General features: G+C 49.6%; 1 protein-coding gene across 2 annotated transcripts; it reads left to right on the forward strand.

The window, feature by feature from the left end:
• The first annotated feature begins 1,567 nt into the window (after positions 1 to 1,567).
• On the forward strand, positions 1,568 to 21,035 carry CDH15 (cadherin 15). 2 transcript variants are annotated; one of them, XM_081201163.1, is made up of 14 exons: positions 1,568 to 1,744; positions 9,426 to 9,559; positions 10,555 to 10,710; positions 11,781 to 11,925; positions 12,645 to 12,805; positions 14,139 to 14,267; positions 14,794 to 14,979; positions 15,546 to 15,799; positions 16,467 to 16,606; positions 16,710 to 16,928; positions 17,833 to 18,072; positions 18,842 to 18,978; positions 19,454 to 19,618; positions 20,157 to 21,035. In XM_081201163.1, the coding sequence occupies exons 1-14, from the start codon at positions 1,669 to 1,671 to the stop codon at positions 20,352 to 20,354; spliced, it is 2,340 nt and encodes a 779-aa protein (XP_081057289.1). In that variant the 5' UTR covers positions 1,568 to 1,668; the 3' UTR covers positions 20,355 to 21,035. The 2 variants fall into 2 exon arrangements, with proteins under 2 accessions (XP_081057289.1, XP_081057290.1); XM_081201164.1 differs by having other exon boundaries at positions 1,568 to 1,722; positions 9,407 to 9,559.
• Positions 21,036 to 21,037: the final 2 nt, after the last annotated feature.

Raw genomic sequence — 21,037 nt, forward strand, 5'->3', positions numbered from 1 at the left:
TCTGAGATTCATAATGTGTGTTTTTTCTTGTTTTCCTCCTCCAAAAACTAAGTGCGTCTTGTGGTCTGGTGCATCTTATAGAGCGAAAAATACGGTGCATAGGACAAACTAACAGGGGGAAACAGCTCCGTCTGAGTTTTTTCCAGCCAGTGGCCAACCTCCTGACCACCCTATCCTGACCATTTGGCAGTGCTTGTCAGGCCTTGTTATTCCACCCAAGTAATCTAGAGAAAGAGCTCCTCTGAAACCAAATTTGGGAGCTAAACTTGGGCTTGGGAGCACCTGAGTGGGTAACCGCCTAGGAACTCTGAATGCTTCTCCAAGTTCCTTGGAGGAAAGGTGGGCTACAAATAACTTCTGCATTAGGGCACATCTCAGTGCTTAAAAGACCCAGAGTGTAGGCCCCTGGTACAGAATCTGTATAAAAGGAATAGGTGCAGATCCAGGTCTCTGAGTGATGTTGCAAGGGTGAGTTCTCACTGCAAAGGATGCCTCCGGACTCTCGCTGTTTCAGAGGATTGATTTGATCACATGCTGGGAATTTGCATAATTAAAGTGGAGTCAGGTGCTCTGTCAGCTTAGCACAACAAATCCACTTAAAAACAAAAACTGACTTTTGTGGTTTGGAAAGCGATGGGGAAATGCATTGAAATGCGTGAGATGAATGGGTGACTAGCAGGAAGCTTTGTAAACACACTGCAAGCAAATCAGGATGAATGCTCATTGTTGTGTAACTTCCCTGCAAACATATCAGAACGAATGCTGGATAAAGGCTGGACAGAGCCTAACCTCTGTGTAGGTTTTGTCCGAGCAAATCAGATCAGGTACTTCATAAATGGGGCATCTGGAGGGGCCCAAAGCTATTACAGTGGTACCTCGGGTTACACACGCTTCAGGTTATATACGCTTCAGGTTACAGACTCTGCTAACCCAGAAATAGTACCTTGGGTTAAGAACTTTGCTTCAGGATGAGAACAGAAATCGCGCAGCAGCAGCAGGCCCCGTTAGCTAAAGTGGTGCTGCAGGTCAAGAACAGTTTCAGGTTTAGAACGGACCTCCAGAACGAATTAAGTACTTAACCCGAGGTACCACTGTACTTTTCTAAAGAAGGAGAGGAAGGGATGGAATTTCTAGGGGCCCAGCTCCTGGGAGGCATCAGCTCTCCATGGTTCCTTATAGTTATTCTTTGTCTCTTGCCATCCAACCAGTCCACAATTTGGCCCACTGTGGAGGAAAGGGCCAAAGAGAGGACACATCCTCTTTTCAGGCCATTCTTGATCCTCGCTGTGACTTGGCTTTAGTATCTGGGATTTAATATTTCTTTCAAAAAGTTAATTCTACAAACTTCTAGCGAGGGGTGGGTGGGATAGCAAGTGTCAGTTCTACACACACACTCTCTACACACACTCCTTTCTCAGGGTGTGTGTGGGCAGGGGAGATATGCAGGCCATGCAGCTCCCAGGCCATCTCTCCCCCCCCCCTCTCCCCGCCACCATCCGGCATTCCTCTCCCAGGCCCCAGCACATGTGCTGTCTGTCAGAGCCTGGTCTCGGTTATTTTAGCTCTGCTCATAGCAGAGGCGCTCCGTCTGTGTGTGAGAGAGAAGGAAGGGGACAGAGGCTGTCCGGCTCTGCACTCTGCCTGAGGCACAACCACTAGCAAGCTATTATGGCCACCCCTTTCTGGCTCATCTCCTTCCTGCTGGCCCTGTTGTGGGCTCAGGTAAGCACAGGACAGGGCAGGTGTGTCAGCCTGGAGGAGTGGGCAATGGGGCGGTGGAGGTCCTCCTATGCACTCCAGGGCATCAGGGACTTCAGTTAGGTGGAGGGTCCTGCGTGCAATTGAGTCCCATCCCAAAGTCATTTCCACCTGGAGAACCAATCAGGGGGTTTCTCTCGCCACCAGGGTCCATTTGATTGACTGATTTGCAGCCAGGAGGAATTTTGCCAGCCTCTCTGTCCTAGACAAGGCTTATGCCATGCCAAGGACAGTAGACAGAGCACATGGTAGAATATACATGTCCAAGCTTCCAGCTAGCTGCTGAGCTACATTCAAGGTGTTGGTTTGGGTGTATATACAGCTAGAGACCAGGATATCTGAAGCATCGTCTCCCCCCTTATCTAGCCAATCAGTCACTGAGCTCTGAAGGTAAGGGCCTTCTGCAGATATGATTATTATCTATTGAATTTATATACCACCCTATACCCGGGGGTCTCAGGGCGGTTCAGAGAATAGTATCAAGATGTAAAACCACAAAATGCGTAATAAAAATAAAAACAACAACCCAATAGCCCCCCCCCCCCAAAAAAAACCACATCTTACCCAGCGGTGTGCTCCTCATAATGTAGGAATTCGGTCTTTTGTATGTGTTGCATGGGATCCTGGATGACAGGTCGCCTTTTCTACCTGTGATCTCTACTGCCTTGGGAATTTAAGAGATTAATCTGTGCTTTTTCTGTATATACCTATGCGGTTGTATTTTGTTCCGTGCTTGGAATGAGCTGGTTTGGCTTAGCGAAGTTCACTGAATTAGTTCAGAAATGTCTGGAGCACAATTCAAAGCGGCTCCCGTAATTGCCAGGTGAACCGAGCTGGTATTGTTCATTATGGGGGTAAACATTGAGACAATTTCTCTAGTTCAACTCTGTGGGGGGGGGGTTCCCCCTCTTTGGGTCTTTAAGCTTCAAGATAATCATTGTTTGGAAAAGTAAATTAAGCCATTCACATGCCACTGTGTGTGCTCTTGGATGTTTTCTTAGTCTTCTTAAGTATGTTTTGTAACGGGCAGCTTGTAACAGTTTGAGTGCTGGGAAAGAAAAATTGCTGAGGATCATTTGGATAAACTTGAATTCAGCTGAACTGAATGTGAACCGAACTAGTTGGTTTTGTATAGGGACAAACGAGAACTGGAATTCGTTCCTTTTGGGGCATGTTGAACATGAGCGAGAACTTGTTCCTTTTCGAAATGAATTTTCCAAGCTCTGATTTAATTTTCTCTTTGAATGCTTGTGCAAAACACTGTGTGTGTGTGTGTGTGTGTGTGTGTGTGTGTGTGTGTGTGTGTGTTTCTCTAATAAAGCTTTACTTAAACCATAACCCAACGAGTATCTCCAACTGCACCAAGGTTACCAAGTTGTGGCACTGAATCCACAGCAAATCCACTGTAAATCCAGCACGTGAAGGAGGAGGAGTTGTTGGGAGTTAAGTTGAACAAGTCTCACCCCACTTCAGAAAGGAGACTCCAAGCCCCTGGAGAATACTTAGCTTGGACACATCTGGCTTGGGTCGGGGGGAGAAATAATGAAGTTCTGCCATTACAGGCCATTTTCTGATTTCTGCAATAGGGAGAGCACCCATGTCAAAGGCGTGGTGGCAACTTTGTTTGGAGTGCAAGTTGGTAACCCTGTGGCAGTTCACCACTCTCGGGAAATGCCCCCGCCTCTTTAGATGGAGATGTTGGCTTGTTCCTTTAACCTCCAAGCAGCTTCACGTAAATGTCCTGGGATCCCTCCACTCTATTCTGTCATAACTGAAGAAGAAGAAAAGTTTTATCAGGGGGCTTTAGAACTCTCTTCAACAGAACTTTTCAATGCCTGGGGGGGAATACAGTTTACAGGGTGGCTTCATGAGGAAGTCCCAACAGACTGCTTAGAAAACTATAATGTGTTTTCAGGGAGAGACAGGCCTTCTGCAAATGTGGGCTGTTGTGCCCTGCGAGAGAAAGGTGATGTCTCCAGGTCCCAAAGGAGCCTGCCTTCATTTTAGCCACACACAGAGAGGGATCTAGTCCACACTCTCATTTCACAATCCTCAATTGTTAGGGCAGGAAGATACGTAAAGAAGGATGCCCCCAGCCCACCAGTGGTGAGTCTCATAGGCATGTCTTTCAGCTGCTGCAGCTTTTCTGACTCCTGCAAAGAAAAGCCCTTCTCCTCTTCCTTTGCATCAAGCCACCCTACAGATTCCCAAGCCTTTGCTTTCCTCATGGAGGGCTTGTGCAACTGGAATGTCTTTTCCATCCCACCCCCTTGCTCCTTGGAAGCCGCTTTGCCCTTATGGCACTTTGGCCCTTGGACCTCCCCCTCCAAAGAGCTGGATGGGATCAGTTGCTTTGCATAGAAAGACGCAGAGACTCTTGACTCCTGGGAGGGCACAGGACCCCTACTCTGTTCAATAACCACCTATTTGGAATGGGAAACTTTCTTTCAATGAACATTAAAGGCTATGAAGCTTCAGAGATAAAAGGAAGGGAAGTTCTAGGGTTCTTCATGGGAGCAGGGTGGTGTAGATGTGGAGGAGAGCAAAGCGATTCGGACTTTGGAGAGCCAGCCACTGGATATCCTGCAGCTCTGCAGCAGTGAAAGAGGCATCCCTCCCCCTTTCTGCCAGCTGCCCCTGAGTCAACAACAAGCGTGAAATGTCCATGCCGGCAGCTGGGAGCATAAAAATGCAACCCACCCCAGTGACCGAGAGCAAAGAAGCTGGAATTCCATGTGGCTTGCATTAGTGACACCCTGCAGCAGAGCTCTTCTTGGAATGATGGCCAGGGAGTTTAGTGGCAGGGTGGGGAAGGAAAGTCCTGAGGTGTGACCCACCATCCCTTTCCTCTGCTTGACTGCTGGGTGCTTCCACAAACCTCCCTTCTATGCTGAATTTCTGGGTTCTTCCCTGCTTGCAGAGAGATGAGCCCCTCGTGCTCTGTTTTGTGGGGTCAGCTTCTTGCTTCTTTGGGAAGGAGAGAGAGAGAGCGCGCACATCAGCCTGGATAGCTCAGTTGGTTAGAGCATGGTGCTGATAATGCCAAGGTTGGAAGTTCGATCCCCATGTGGGACAGCTGCATATTCCTGCATTGCCAGGGGTTGGACTACATAATCCTCAGGGTCTCTTCCAACTCTATGATTCTATGTACACCCCCTTCAACAAGTTGGAAGGTGGGCACTACAGTGGTACCTCGGGTTAAGTACTTAATTCGTTCCGGAGGTCCGTTCTTAATCTGAAACTGTTCTTAACCTGAAGCACCACTTTAGCTAATGGGGCCTCCCGCTGCCGCCGGAGCACGATTTCTGTTCTCATCCTGAAGCAAAGTTCTTAACCCGAGGTACTATTTCTGGGTTAGCGGAGTCTGTAACCTGAAGCGTATAGAACCTGAAGCGTATGTAACCCGAGGTACCACTGTATGCACTGATGTGCATATACACCTGTCCTGCATCCCCCAACTTTATACTGCACCCTGTTCCAAGTAGAAGATGTCCTTCCATGCAGTTGCAGATCTGTAAGGCCCTGACCCAAATCCTAAGCCTTTCCACCAAAGGGGCCCCTCACAGCTTGCGTGAGCAGGGCAGAGTGAAAGGATCCCCTTACAGCGGAGGACGGGGGGGTGGCGTTCTTTGTTGCGCTCCAGGAGGTTCGCATGCGTGTGTGCGTCCCCCCTTGGCCACCTGCTGCTGCGGAATCCAGGGCTGGGAGCTGGGTTACATTTCAGGGCAAGTCGGGAGCAGGAGGGAAGGGATGGGGGGGTCACGGCTGGCAGAAATGCTGCATGGGAATGTGAAGTTAAATTCACACCAGTTACGAAAGCATCTCTCCTGGCCTGTGTGGCGTTGCTGTTAGAGTGTTGGCCTGTGGCCCAGGAGACCAGGGGCGCCTCCATACTGTCACCATTTTGTGGCAGGGAGGTGGCTCAGGCACATATTGGAGTTTTAAAGGTAAAGGGACTCCTGACCATTAGGTCCAGTCGTGGCCAACTCTGGGGTTGCGGCACTCATCTCGCTTTATTGGCCGAGGGAGCTGGCGTACAGCTTCCAGGTCATGTGGCCAGCATGACTAAGCCGCGTCTGGCGAACCAGAGCAGTGCATGGAAACACCGTTTACCTTCCCACCAGAGCAGTACCTATTTATCTACTTGCACTTTGATGTTCTTTCGAACTGCCGCAGGGATTCAAACCGCCAACCTTCTGATCGGCGAGTCCTAGGCTCTGTGGTTTAACCCACAGCGCCACCCGCGTCCCTATTGGAGCTTTAGGTTTGTGTATAAAAAATGCTCTTGTCTCCCTACTGAAACGAATCCACTCCTTAAGAAAGAATCAGACTTTTGCAGTGTGGGATGAAGAAATGACCGTCAGGAAAACATATGGATACCCCACAAGCAAATCAGGATGAGTGCTCAATAAATAGGTCATTCAGAGGAACTCCAGGGTTCAGATCTACTGCTTGGCCATGAAGCTCATTGGATGACCTGGGGCTAGTCCCTGTCTTTCAGCCTCACCTACAAGGTTGTTGTGAGGATAAAATTGGGATGGGGAGAGCCATATATTGCACCTTGAGCTCCGCGGAGGAAAGGGGGGACGTAAATGTAAAAAATGCACTAGCATAAAAATTGAACAAGGCAACCGGTCTCTGGAGAGCTTTTGCCAAAGTTTGTGCTGCAGCCTTGTCTTTGCCCAACCCATGGAGAGGCTGACAGGATGGGGCTTGTGTGAAGGCGGTGCAGAAGCTCAGCTCAGTCTCTTCTCTGCAAGGCTCCCAGCCGCAGCAGTAGGGCAAGCGGGTCTTTCCTTAGAAGCTGGGTGCCAGGGAAGTTTGCCAAAGCAAGATGGGAATAACGTGGGAAAGGAGCTGAAGGAGGGTCCGGCCGTTCAAAATAGAAACAAAAATAGATCTCACAGGGAAGGAATGAGAGGCAGGAAGCAGCCATCACCTCCCTTGGGTCAGAAGCTCAGTAGCATAGCCTGCTCTGCGCCAAAATCTGGGCTGGGATCTTGGCTGGCTCACGAGGAAGGCCAAAGCAGACCAGTGCTAGAACATCTGCTCTGCATGCAGAATGTCCCAGCATCTGTCTCCAGGTAGGGCTGGGAGAGACCCCTGCCTGAACCTCTAGAGCTGCTGCCAGTCAGTGCAAGTGATACTAAGCTAGGAGGGACTGATGGGCCTGAGTCAATCTAAGGCAGCTTCCTCTGTAAGAAGTCCAGCTGTCTCCATGCAGCTGCTTCAGGGAGGGGAGATGTGGAGGGAGCAGCAGCAGCACATTATCAGCCGGCTCCCACAGCCCCCTTGCTTTTTATAGCCAACAGGTTCTGCTAGTATCCACACCGTGATGGCATGGAGACAGGCAGCAGAAAAAAGCTTTTTCTCCCTCTCTTATGACACTAGAAACTTGTGAACATCCAGCGGAGCTGAATGTTGGAAGAGTCAGAGGACAGGTGAAAGTGCTCCTTCATGCAGCACATAGTTAAACTATGGAACTCATTCCTGCAGGGAGGTAGTGATGGCCACTGACTTGGATGGCTTTGAAAGAAGATTGAGCAAATTCATGGAGGAGAGGGATATCTGTGGCTACTAGCCCTGTGCTGGACTAGATGAGCCCCCTCTGGCCTGGAGGAGAAGATATGAAGGGCCCTGCTGGTTCAGGCCAGAGGAGGCCCATCTAGTCCAGCAGCCTCTTCTCTCAGTGGCTGACCAAAGGCTTCTGGGAAGCCCAAATGCACAACCAGGGCTTGGGATAAGAGCCTGGGCTACTTTTGATGGGACAGCAACCTAGGATTCATCCTCCTAATAGGGGGTTGAGCAAATCACAAAGAATAATTTTAATGTATTCTGCTTAAAAAAACTTGGTGATTAGGTGACATATAAATTCCTTAAACCAGTGGTTCACCAAAACATTTTTGCCTGTGGACCACCTGGAAATTGCTGGTGGTCTTGATTTTTCTGCCTGTTGTAGCCTTTGTAATGTGCTGTACTAGATGTTGTATTTTTAAATTTCGTTTTGTATTGCTTCTTGCATTTTTAATTATAGTATATTTTACTGTATTACACCTTGGATTCCATAGAATTCAAATTTCAATATAATAAAGTGCAATGTAAGAATAATCCAATTAAAAAGCAATGAGTATTTAACGCAACAGAATGTCTTTCACCTTCAGCCACAAATCCATGCACACAGCAAGGACCAACATGATGTTTGTGGGTCAGTGGTGGTCCATGGACCACAGTTTAGAGACTCTGCCTTAAACAAACTCCATCAAGGGCCCCAGCCACTGTCCATATCACTGGGACCACTCATTTACAGCCATCCGTCTCTGTACAGTATACCAAAAACTGGGAATCCGCCTTGTTACCTGCTTACCTGTCAATCAGAACATTGACGAACTGACTCCCTGGCATCTAGCAGCTCCTGGGCTGTGTAAGACCCTTCCTCACCATTTCCTCCAGGACTGTAAGGCCCTTCCCCCAAAGATGGCGAACATGCAGCTGCTCCCTACCACAAAGGGTTCTTGGGTTACCAGAGAGGAATGCACAGCCCACACCTGGCTCTTAGCAATCACTACATCCCACTGCTAGATGCTTTCAGCCATTGGCTGCTGCAATATAAGAACAGAACATAGGAGCCCTGAAGCTGAATCAGGCACATCTAGCCCAGCCTCATCCCCTGTTGGAGGCGGGATGCTTCTCAATGCTAGTTGCTGGAAAGTTCAGGATAGAGACAGAGCCATTGCGCTCATGTCCTGCTTGCAGTCTTCCCACAGGGATCTGATTGGCTGGATGCTGCACCAGATGGGCCTTTGGCCTGATCCAGCAGGCTCTTTTTATGTCCTTATTCTGTTCTCACGGTGGCCAGCTATAAGGGCTCATCCACACTTCCTCTCGTCCTGCTCTTTCCCCTGGAGAAAACTGTTCTTTGGCACTCAATCAGAGCAAATAGCAGTTCAGGTTTTCTCTGGATTGATGTTTGCTCCGAGTTAGCACTAAAGAGCACATTTTCTCTGGAGTAGGAGTGAGGCAAGGGGAAAACCACTCCAACTCATGCCTAGAAAGTGCAGGTCAAGTGGGAGACCACTCCAGCCCATGCTTTCTAGGCACGGGACCAGCAGAAGTGTGGACAAGCCCTCAGTGTCTCTTGGAAGAAGCCCCTAAGCAGCACCTGAGTGCAACAGCATTTTCCTTGCTTGTGAGTTCCAGCAACTGGTATTCAGAGACATGCTGCCTCCAACATGGAGGGAGAACAGTGACTAGGAGACATTGATAAATAGCCTTATCTTCCGTGAATTCCTCTATATTTTAAATCTACTCAAGGACTGATTGTACACCCAAGTTCTCAACCTAGTTGAATCAAATGCTGGAGCTGTGTATGGCAGGGAGTGAGGAAGCAAGCCAGGCAGGGACTGTGGCCCCTGGAGGACAAAGGAGTTTTATTTCTGCCAGATCTTCATTTTACAATACTTATAGCCTGCTGTTTCAGCTGAAAGCATGATAAGCCAAAGCAGCTTGTGCAGAACACAGAACCGCCATGAAATTAAAGTCAGAACAGAAGGCATAAAAGGGGGGGGGGGTGTAGCAGACACAATAGTAAGCCTCTGAAGTCTTCAATATGTCAGAGACTGATATAACACCTTTTCCTTCCCCCTGGCAGGATGTCTGTTGCTCTGAAGATGTCCATAGCAGCCCCCCAGTACTGCATCTAAAGCAGCAGAAGGATGGGACAGGAAGGGTGAAGAGGGCTTGGGTGATCCCTCCCATCAGCGTGTCAGAGAACCATAAGCGGCTCCCCCATGTTTTGGTGCAGGTAAGGAGGAAAATGGACAATTTGGTTTTCAACAGTGGTGGACAGTGTTGGTTCAGGAGAAGGCTTGGGAAGCAAAGAAGCGCCCTTCTCTTCCCCCCTGGTGTGATGTTTCCGTGGCTGCTCGTGCTCTCTGCTTGCATCCCACCAAGGTCTGCATTTGGGCTTCTGACCCAGGATCGTGCCTTGGAAGGAAATGGCTGGACTGAGCCAGCCCTGAGACCTTCATTGAGATGCTGTGTGGTCATCTGCCAAGAGCACAGCACCCTGCAGAAACACACCCACTTGCTCATTGTGCTCACTGCTAGATCCAGTGTAGAGGCCGCCACCCTTCCTTACAATCCCATCACAATCAACCAGGTTGTGGCTGTTCCTCTCCCTCCCACTCTGCCTCTGAAGGCAGGTTAAAAATACAGTCTGACAATGGCACACATGCAGTGCTCACCTACAGCCACACCGGTTTGTTACACCATGAATGTTGACCGTAAGCACTGAATGTGTGTGTGGCCTTTGTTATGGTGAAGGCACAGCTGCATTTGCCACGGCAGGCTCCCCCACACCTGCGGCTTGCAGGCAGCTACGTGGCAGCCCCTCCCTGCACAACAGCACATGCATTCACAAGAAAACTGGCCCTCGCCTTCCAAGGACGTTGCACTGTGCATCAAGCCTTTCATTGTGCCATGCTTTGAGAACGGATCCTGGCTCAGTGGCAGAGCATCTGCTTTGCATGCAGAAAGTCCTCCCAGGTTCAACCCCCAGCGGCATCTCCACGCAGGGCTTAGAAAGACTCCCTGCCCGAATCCCCCTGGAGAGCCACTGCCAGTTAGTGTAGAGATAATATCGTGCTAGATGGAATCAGGCAGCCTTCTATGTCCCTGAGCCTGGCTGGGATTTAAGTCACATCTGGGTACAGAGAGGGGGAAGGGCAGCACCTGTGGGCAGGAGCAGGGGAAGTGCCGGTCCTCTCCCAGCACACAGGGTTAATCTCCCTTTTGTAGATTAAATCAGACAAGCAGCAGCCCGGAGGTGTGATCTACAGCATCAAGGGTCCAGGAGTGGATGAAGATCCCAAGGGTGTGTTCTCCATCGATAAACGCAACGGGAAAGTCTACCTCAATACTGTGCTGGACCGGGAAAAGAATGACCGCTTTCGGGTAAGGAAAGCCCAACTTGCTTCGTGGTTCATTGCAGCTCCGGAGGGTGTTTTAAATGTCAGGGCTGAGCTCCGGAACACATGCAAATGGTGGTGGTGGTGGTGATGATGATGATAAGGTGCTTCTGAGCATGTGCAAAATGTATTTCCCTGAGTAGACTCCGCCAACCCTGAGATGTCCGAGATGTTGGGTTGCCACAGGCCAAGCTGGCTGGAGCTGATGAATTTCCAGACCCAGAATATTTTAAGGATGGAAGAATCATAGCACTGTAGAGTTGGAAGAGACCCCAAGGGTCAACAACTCCAACCCCTGCAATGCAGGAATCACAGCTAAATGCAAAATCTGGCCCAAGAATAGATAAGCCAAAGAGCAGATAAGTTTGGCCATCAAGCAATGCTCTCTCGCCTCCCAAGCAGAAGGCAGTTCACACCCCAGCCAGCTACTCACAGACTGTGAGTGGAGACAGACAAGTGAGTGCCTTGTTCCAAAGTGGGGGGAGGGGCAGGGTCATGGCAGGTGGAGGGGGCAGGAGGTGAGGAACAAGCTTGTGCTGCAAGCCAACTGGTAGACCAACTGAGTAGTCAGAGACAGTGGTGAAGTTGGTGGCTGGTTGCCAGTTCCTTATTTGCCCAAAAGTTTGAAACCCTGCTCATTCAGAAAACTGAAAAAGGAACTAAAGTTCTCAGAGCCCCAATATAAACTTCAGGCTGCCCCATATTATCTCTCTCAGGAAATGGTCACCTTCGAGATTCTCAAAATGGCGTCCTTTGCCCAAAGCATTAGGCTGGGCCCAACAGCAATGTCATTTCATAGAGGATACTCTTCTGGAGCTATGGGACAGCATTTTGGGCGGCCCAAAGCTTAATATGGGATGAACATCCCCAGTTCCTAATTTGGGGTCATCATGCATGCATTTGTGAATGTTGCACAAAAACAGTGCTTTTGATCACAGATACTTATTGTGGATCTTGAAGGGGACAGTCTCCCTGGTTATGTGTGGATCTTATAAGACAGAACTAGGCTTATATTGATGATAATAACTCAACACCTCTTGCTTTGCCCATGCCCAGCTCAGGGCCTTTGCACTAGACCTGAGTGGAGTTCCACTGGAGGATCCCACAGACCTGGAGATTCTGGTCATGGACCAGAATGACAACCGGCCCCTCTTCCGGCAGGCTGTGTTTGCTGGGCACGTGGTGGAAGAAGCTCCCCCAGGTGGGTGTGGCAGACCCTTGCATAGTTCTTGTTTAATACGGATGGGCCAGTTCTCTGAGCCCATCAAGGTGGGTTGAACTGGAAGCTAAGGGTGGGGAACTGTGAGAAACAAGTAGCAGCTGATAAGAATGACCGTCCCCTGCCTTAGACCTTTGAGAGTTTGTATAAGACAACGGCTGCACAAATATTGATAGCCCAAAACTGGAAAGAGGAAAAAACTCCCACGGAAAAAGATTGGCAAATTAAGTTAATGGAATATGCTGAGATGGCTAAATTAACAGGAAGACTCAGAAATCAGGACAATAACAAATTTTTAAATGAATAGGAAATTTTTATTGCACATATGTCAAAGCCTTGTATACAAGTTGATACATCAGCAGGATTCTAAAAAACATTTGCAGTACTATGATAACAGATCAAACTAGATACGTACAGATGGAAAATATTATTTGGACATGCATGAATTAACAATAATGGAACCATGGAGAGGGTAGAGGGAAGTTAAGGGATTGGAGAAATCCCACATTTTGATATTGTATTGATGGTATAAACATTTTTTAATGTCTATTGTATATGATGTTTGTTATAATTAAAACCAATAAAAAAATTATATATAAAAAAAAAAACTTCAAGAGTTCTGCCAGTCAGTGTTGACACCACTGGGCTAGATGGGAAAATAGATTGTCCTGGTGGAATAAGGCATCTCTGTTCCTTCTCAGGTACCTATGTGATGACGGTAGAAGCCACAGACGCAGACGACCCTGAGACAGACAATGCCGCATTGAGATACTCTATCCTGGGACCAGAGATGGGAGGCGTCTTCACAATTGACGAGCTATCAGGGGAAATTCAAACAGCCCGAGCTGGGTTTGACCGGGAGGTACAAGCCTGTCAATGTTTGTCTCAGAGCGTGAGGGTGGAATGCAGTCGTGGGTGACAGGTCATTAGGCGCCAAAGAGCAGAGTGGACTGTATGCTGCACCAAAGAATGAAGCCAGTGGAAATCTGGGATGAAACATTGTTTCTCATTTGAACCTGCACACAAACTTTGATCATTTAAATCCTTAGGGTCTATTCTGTTACGACATTCCCAATTTTGAAAGCTATTGGGCTGAGATGTTTTTGAAAAAACGGGGGCAATCATTTTGAATGCAGCACATTTATGCTGTAACATTATTGCCCTGAATTATTTTTAATAGTCTCTCTCTCTCTCTCTCTCTCTCTCTCTCACACACACACACACACACACACACACACACACACACACACACTGTCTCAAAACTATACTTGAAAGAGTGAAATGTCAGGAAATGATTTGCAGTATTCTAAAAATGCACCAAAAATTTTACTTTATTTTATTTGCAAAAATCCAGTACAGTACAGATAAGCTTTGACCTACCATCTTTTGGAGGGACGCGGGTGGCGCTGTGGGTTAAACCACAGAGCCTAGGACTTGCCGATCAAAAGGTCGGAGGTTCAAATTCCTGCGACGGGGTGAGCTCCCGTTGCTCAGTCCCTTCTCCTGCCAACCTAGCAGTTCGAAAGCACCTCTAAGTGCAAGTAGATAAATAGGTACCGCTCCGGCGGGAAGGCAAACAGCATTTCCATGCACTGCTCTGGTTCGCCAGAAGCAGCTTAGTCATGCTGGCCACATGACCCGGAAGCTGTACGCCAGCTCCCTCGGCCAATAAAGCGAGATGAGCGCCGCAACCCCAGAGCCGGCCACGACTTGACCTAATGGTCAGGGGTCCCTTTACCTTTAGTTTACCGTCTTTTGGAAAGAAAGGTGGGACAGAAAACTAGGTTTTTAAACTTATCTGACAGTAGTAGCCTCACACCCAGCATTGCTGAATAATTCTAAGAAACAACAGCAAAAATCAGTGCAGTTTTGAAATTGGGGTTTCAATTGGTGCAATTTTTAAAGTTTCACTCCACCGTCTTGATTCAGAATGATGCCCAGACGTATCCAAATATACATTTTTTAAAAATCTGCTACTCAGGCTCTGGAACCGCCATGCATCTTAAGAGTTACAGCATCTTAAGAGGTGTCCAAACATATAGAGAACTGCAAACAACTTTCTGAAAGGTATTGTAGGTATGGAACCCAGGGAGAAGGAATAGGCAGATCCTAGAACCGTGTGAATGGTATGCTTCCCTCTCTGGCTCGTACCCTCTTCCCCACACCGTCACCTACCTCTGCTCCTCTCCACGCAGGTCGTCGGCATTTACAACCTGACACTCCAAGTGGCAGATATGTCCGGAGAGGGTCTGGCCACCACCGCCACAGCCGTTATCTACGTGGATGACATAAATGATAACCCGCCCGAGTTCACGGAGAAAGAGGTGGGGAGTCCAACCCCCACCCACTGAGGAGGCAGAACCGGTGGGAGAGGAGACTATAAAGGACCCTGGCTGGGTTCTTTATCTAGATGGTGTGGCTGGAAGTTCCTTCTGCTCCATTTGAATGGAGTTAGGGGCATGAGAGTGCAGTGGAGCAGGGCTTTGTTTGGCCTCTCCAATATCTCCTGCATAACAACAACAGCAACGAAAACCACTCCAGTTGTGAAGCAGGAAGTGATCCATGCCGATGAATCAGTGCAGCCCACAAAATGCATCAAGTTCGGGCCATAGCGCACAGGCTGCTCCTGCCAAGCCCCTTGGCAGCATCCAATTTCTATTTATCATTCTTGTTTATTCCCAATGCTTCCCCCACAAAGAGTTCAAGATGTCACACATAGTTTTGCCCCTTCTCCAGTTCTCCATCAAAAACAAGAAAGAAGGGGAAGACTGTGCCCTGCAAAGTGTGCACTGGCAGATCTAGCCAGGCCAACGTACTGAATAACTCCCACCCACCCCCCTTCTCTTGCAGTTCTCCATGGAGGCCCCTGAGAACAAGCAAGGCGTGGTCATTGGGCGGGTGCTGGTCCAAGACAAGGACCTCCCTGGTTCTCCCAACTGGTTGGCTAAGTTCACTATTCTGGAGGGGGACCCCAACGGGGCTTTCGCCATCCACACCGACCCCCTTACCAACGATGGCGTCATCTCCCTGGTGAAGGTAAGGAATGGCATTCAGCTGGACCCATCCCTGGAGCCTGTTTAGAGCACCTGGGAACAATGGCCAAAGCACTGGGTGCTAATGAGCATGCACAGAGTGCGTTCCACTCACCATGGAGTAGCCATAGCCTCCCCCATTCCCTAAATATGAGGCCTGGGGTGTGGACTTTGAGGGGAGAGGGGTTTACAGGCTAGCTGTCTTTGTAGAGTTTAAATAAAGGCGCACAATCCCAAACTTTAAGCAAGCAAGATAATGATAACAAGAGCACCTCTCACCATGCGCTAAGGGCAAGTCCATCAGCACAGGGTAGCCACAACCGGTCGCCAGTCCTCCTGGATGAAGGGAGCGGGATTCTGGGGCCAGAAGCCACAATACGCAAAGTGGATTTGAGTTCTTGCAACTCTTGCTTTAGCTATCAATAGCTGGTTGAAGCTCAAAACAGAGCAGACAGAGAAAAGGCTGGGAAGCAGGAATGCTGGCCCTGTTTGAGGGATTTGCAACGATGGGAGCAAAAGGGTCCCACGCCACTAACCACGGCTTCACCAACTCTCTGTCCCTATCGTCAGGCCCTCAACCACGAAGAACGGGACCGGTTTGAACTACTTGTCTCTGTCCAGAACCAAAGTCCCCTGGAGCTGTCTGCCCCAAAGGCTGCCAGGGCCTTGACCACAGTGCGGGTGCACGTGCTCGATGCCAATGAAGCCCCCTTCTTCCGGGAGAATCCCTGGAGGGGAAGCGTGAATGAAGGTGCACCCCCTGGCACAGAGATAACCCTCTACCGTGCCAGTGACCCAGACACCCAGCAAGGGCAGCAACTCAGGTGAGCTGGGCCAGAGGGCTTCAGGCTACCCTCCAAGGAGATACTCCAGGTTAGCCTGCATTGGGAGCAGGTGGGTGATTTTAAAGAGGAGGGGAGCAGAAAACCCCCTGGCAGGGTTGGCCTCCAGGGCTTGGTGAGATTCTGCCCTTCCGGAGCTGCAGACCAAAGGCATGGCTTGGTGCCTGGCATAAAACTAAGCGCCGCAAGAACTGCAGCTCCTGTTCCCCTTTTTGTTTTAAATAAGTCTCTAGCCTTTATGGCCGAGAAGAAAAACATACCAACTTGCAGAAACAGAAAAAAAGTCCTGCTGAATCAGGTCAAATGCCTCTTTAGTCCAGCATCCTGTTCACACAGTGCCCAACTAGATGTTTATAGGATACCCACAAGCAAAACCTGAGCGCAACAGCATTCTTCCCCATTGTGATTCCCAGCGACTGGTATTCAAAGGCATACAGCCTCCAGCAGTCAGGGGAGAGCATAGTTGTCATGGCAGTGTTTTGTATGAGCCTCTGCAAGGTGCCTCCTCCACCACACAAGCCCAATTTGCCTCCCAGATGTGTGTGACACGCTGGTGAGTGTGACTTCCCTTTAGGTATTCATGCTGTTCATGAATACACACACACACACACACAATATTAGCGTCTCTTTCTCTGACCTGCATCCTCAGGTACTTCCAGGCCTCTGACCTGGCCAGCTGGCTGCAAGTGGACCCTGACTCCAGCCTGGTGCAGACACGACAGACAGTTCCCCCACGCTCAACATTCCCAGGCGGCTGGTACACCTTGAAGATCCTGGCCAGCGATAATGGTGAGAAGGTCGGGCAGAGAGTGGTTATTGTTAGGGCCGGCCCTAGTCACAATCAAAGCTTTTCCGTTAGGAATACATCTACGTTCTCCTGCTTTTTGTCTAGGAAACCCATCCCTGACAGCTACAGGGACCCTGTCCATTGAGGTGCTGGAAGTCAACGACCATGCTCCTCTTCTGCTTCCGGTGACTAGCGAGCTATGCAGCCAGGGCGGACGCCTGGTGCTGAGTGCCACTGACGACGACCTGGCTCCCCACGCGGAGCCCTTCCACTTTCGCCTCAGCCCTGACATGGCTCAGAATTGGACTCTCGGACACATCAATGGTAACCTTGACCTGGTGGGAGTCAGCACTCCTACATTTAGCAGAGGGTGGGAAAGAGATTCAACTAGGGATGCCATCAGCGTTTGGCTTTCCCAGTCAATTCCAATGAGCCTGAGCACCCCAACTTAAAAAAAAATACAATGACCTGGCTCTCTGAGCAAGGCTGGACCACAAAGTCCAGCCGCCATTTTAATTTCCTTCAATATCACTCCAAGGTATTGTGGGAAATTAAAGTGGCAGCTAGGCTCATTACTGTAAAATTAATGAATGTTGAAGTGATGTTGGACTGAAAATAAGCGGTATTGGTAAAAAGACGAATAAGAATATGTAAATGTGGATTGACAATGGTTGGAAATATTTAGTTATAAAAGGTTAAGATAATAAGTAAAGATAAATGATAGAGGGTAAGGATTTGCTGAACTAACTATGTGAACTGGAATACAGAAAAGGGGGGTGTGAGGAGGTCAGGAAATAAGTAAATGAAAGATATGACATGAAAATATTGACTGTTTTTCTCTTTTTTATTAATTTTCTTTATTGTCTATTTTTTATTTTTTTATTTCTCTTTTACTATTGTTATGTTTTTTTATTTTCTTATTTACAATTTTGTAATTTTTACTGTCTGGAAAAGCTTAATAAATATTATTTAAAAAATAAAAAAAAGTGGCAGCTAGGCTCAGCTTCCTGGCACTGCCTGTCCCTCAGCACAGCTGTTTCTGCCATTGCTGCTGCCCCCAAGTAAGCCAGCCAGTGGGCCCCTTGTCCTGGGACCCCTCAGAGCCACTTGGATTGGTCTTCCTGCAAAGGTAACAGAAAGCATTATGGGAGGGGGGTGCAGAAGAATAGACACAGGCAGGTGCCTGCTTTCTCCATCCTCCTCCCTGAAACTCCCCCATCTCTTACAGACACCCATGCGCTGCTGCAGACTGAAGGAGAAGTGGACGTAGGGCTCCACATCCTGCCACTGCTCATCAGTGACTCGGGGACACCGCCACAGGTGCGAGAGCAGCTCCTGAATGTCTCTGTGTGCGCCTGTGACAAGTGGGGCTCCTGCCAGGCTCACGTTGCTGCCGTGGTGGGTGCTGTGGCAGGCCTGAGTTTCGGGGCCTTGATGATCATCCTGAGCTGCACCATCCTGCTCTTGCGTAAGTGCAACACGCCTTCTGGCGTGAGATTCAGGGCCTGTTCCTAAAAGGGCATTATGCTGGGGCATGTCTGATGTGGTTCAGTCCCTCAAGCTCAACCTAATGGTAGGGCCGGCCTGGCCAGTGGGACCCGAGGTACAATGTTAGAGCAGGCTTCTTGCGTCTCTTACTTGCTCATGAGTAGGAGCTGCCAAACAGCAGCTGCATGTCATGCTATGCAGAGGCCTGGGCAGCCACCACAAATAGCAATGCCTTTTTGGAAGGAACTTGTGCCCCTGCTCTGGAACTTTTCATCAAGTCCTCCCTGCTGCTCCTCCAAAAATGGGGAGAATTGTTTCTGCTTCCACTGGCCTTTTGAGTACTAATTATTACTTTTCTCACACTGCATTGATTTTCTGCTGTAATCTATCCATCCACCTGAAGATGTAATATATTAAGGAAAATTGCTGTGCAACACACACACCCCATATTAGGAAAAAATGCATAATGGTGTGCATATGAGGAGAAATTCTCACAAAACTGCTGAAAAAATTCCATGAGGACTTAAAAAAAAAAAGCAAACTAATATGGAGAATTGAATTTAGGATTGGACAAAAATGAAAAACAGAGAGAAACCAGAATTGAGATATTTGCTCATTCCTACTTGCAGGAGGCTGGGGAAAGGACATGTTTTGATGCTCTGCAACACACACACACACACACACACACACACACACACACACACACACACGGCTCCTGCTGCTTTTAACCTCTCCCTCTCTGCTTGCAGTCCTGGCCTTGCTGGTGGCTGCGCTGGAGCATTCCCGCCGTCAGGCCTTCCACAAGGGTCTCCTGGGGGGCTCTCAGGATGACTTGAGGGACAACATCGTCAACTACAACGAACAAGGCGGCGGAGAAGAGGACCAGGTGAGACCCCAAATTATATGTGGGGGTGGGGTGGGAGAGCACGGCAGAGAAGGCAGCCTGAACAATTTATGATGGACTTAAAGAACTACGGAACTCCATTCCACAAGTAGCAGCGATCACCAACTGGGTTTGGCTTTAAGAGAGGACTAGACAAATTCATGGAAAATGAGACTGCCAATGACTGCTAGCCACAACGGCTGGTAGTAACTCCACTGTTGGAGGCAGGAGGGCTCTGAATGCCAGTGGCCAAGAATTATGGGTGGGGAGAGGTGATGTCACACTCGGGTCCTCCTTACAGGCTTCCCATTGGCCATAGTGAGAACAGGATTTTGTATGCATTTTTTATTGGGGGTCTCCCAACTTGAATCCTCCCCTGCTTCTAAACCTCATCTGCCAGGCCCCAGCAGGGCCAAGAAGCCTTGTGTCTCTCTCTCACACACATCATGGTTGTAAGGTCCCTCTTCCTGCCTTTCAGGATGCCTATGACCTCAACCAGCTACGCAACCCCGACCTCTTCCCCCCACCATCTCTTCGGAGCAAGCCGCCGCACCGGAGGGACGCCCCCTACAGCTACGGCCTGCCTCAGTACCCCCGGCGGCTGCCTGCCTGTCCTTCCGACATAGAGGACTTCATCAATGAGGTACTGATGAGACACATCAGGGGCTGGGAGGATGGCAGCGTGGGGAGAGGAACTGTTGAGGATGGGAGAGGCCAATTGGGGCAGAGCGGGAAGTAGGGGGGGGAACCCTCCCTGATTTTGGCCACACAGAGCTACCCCCTTCCCAGTTCGGTGCTGGCACAAGTTATCAAGAAGCTGCAGGGCCTGAAGAAGCAGGAGTGGGGAACCTGGCAAATGGTAGCTGTTGCCGAATTCCTGGCTCCCATCATGCTTGGCCTCTGGCTGTGCTGGGAATTGGGAGTCCAGCAGTTGCTGCAGAGCTGTAGGCATCGCACCCTTGCGGTGCAAGAGGTAATGGCTAGGAAAAAGGAGGCCTGGCAAGCAGCTAGCTTGCCCTTTTGGCTCCATGGGGGCTGCAACTAGAACTTTTAAATCTTATTTTAGTCATTTAAAAATTGTATATCCCGCTTGTCACTATCCAAGTCTCAGCTAAGGGGAGAAGGTCCTTAGAATGTGGTTTGTCTTGGTGGTCCTCTGCTGAGCTCCCCTCCCCCTGCAGGGCCTTGAGGCGGCCGACAGCGACCCCAGTGTGCCTCCATACGACACGGCTCTCATCTACGACTACGAGGGTGAAGGCTCGGCTGGCGGCTCGCTCAGCTCCATCCTCTCCAGCTTGGCCGACGAAGACCAGGATTACGACTATCTCAATGAATGGGGCCCACGATTCCGGCGCCTGGCAGAGCTGTACGGTCAATAGCGGGGATAGGGGAAAGATGGGGGGCGGGAAGGGGAGAGGAGAGGCCGTTCCAGCAGCCAAGTATGTGCTGGACTCTGCCAGCTGTGGACAGAGACCACGCAGCCCAGTTACTCTCTTGGTCTTTGGCTGGCCCCACTACCAGCAAACCCCCCTCCTCTCAGCAGCTGCTGCTGCAGTAGTTATGGGGGTCACTTCCTGTTATGCCACCTACTTCCCCAGGCAGCCATCTTGCAGATGATAACCACTGCCCACTGTGGGGAAGGAGGGGACCAGCGACCCTTAAACCCAGGTGCTCCAGGAAGTCAGCACCATGTCCTGGGAAGAGCCAGCCCAAAGCAGGGAGGGAAGGCAATGCTAGTCACAGAGTCCCAGGCACAGATAGGGATGAGGGCCCTTTGCTATAGGCCCTCTGGCCATTCTCACCCAAGGCTCTGAGCAAAACAACCTAGGTTGGGAAAATTGGGTAGGGGGGAGAAGACCGTAGCAGGAGCCCCCAGATGAAGGGACATCCACTGGGCTAGATGGGGGCTCTGGACCCCCCCTTCCTGCGCAGGCTAAGGCAGAAGACTCAAGACACTTTGCTGGGCCCCAGTTGCACCCCTTAGGAAAGAGATCCAGGATGCTTTGGAACAGTGAGGGAAGGAAGGCAGGCCAGCTGGAAATAAAGCAGTTGAAGATGGAGC

This window comes from Podarcis bocagei (genome assembly GCF_964188305.1).
Source record: "Podarcis bocagei genome assembly, chromosome: 7".
Classification (NCBI taxonomy): Eukaryota; Metazoa; Chordata; class Lepidosauria; order Squamata; family Lacertidae; genus Podarcis; species Podarcis bocagei.

Excerpts from the sequence above, each read along its gene's own strand:
- CDH15 (XM_081201163.1), top strand. The coding sequence starts at position 1,669 with ATGGCCACCCCTTTCTGGCTCATCTCCTTCCTGCTGGCCCTGTTGTGG. Across the intron at positions 15,800-16,466 it reads CAGCAAGGGCAGCAACTCAG|GTACTTCCAGGCCTCTGACC; the intron begins GTGAGCTGGGCC and ends CTGCATCCTCAG. Across the intron at positions 19,619-20,156 it reads TAGAGGACTTCATCAATGAG|GGCCTTGAGGCGGCCGACAG; the intron begins GTACTGATGAGA and ends CTCCCCCTGCAG.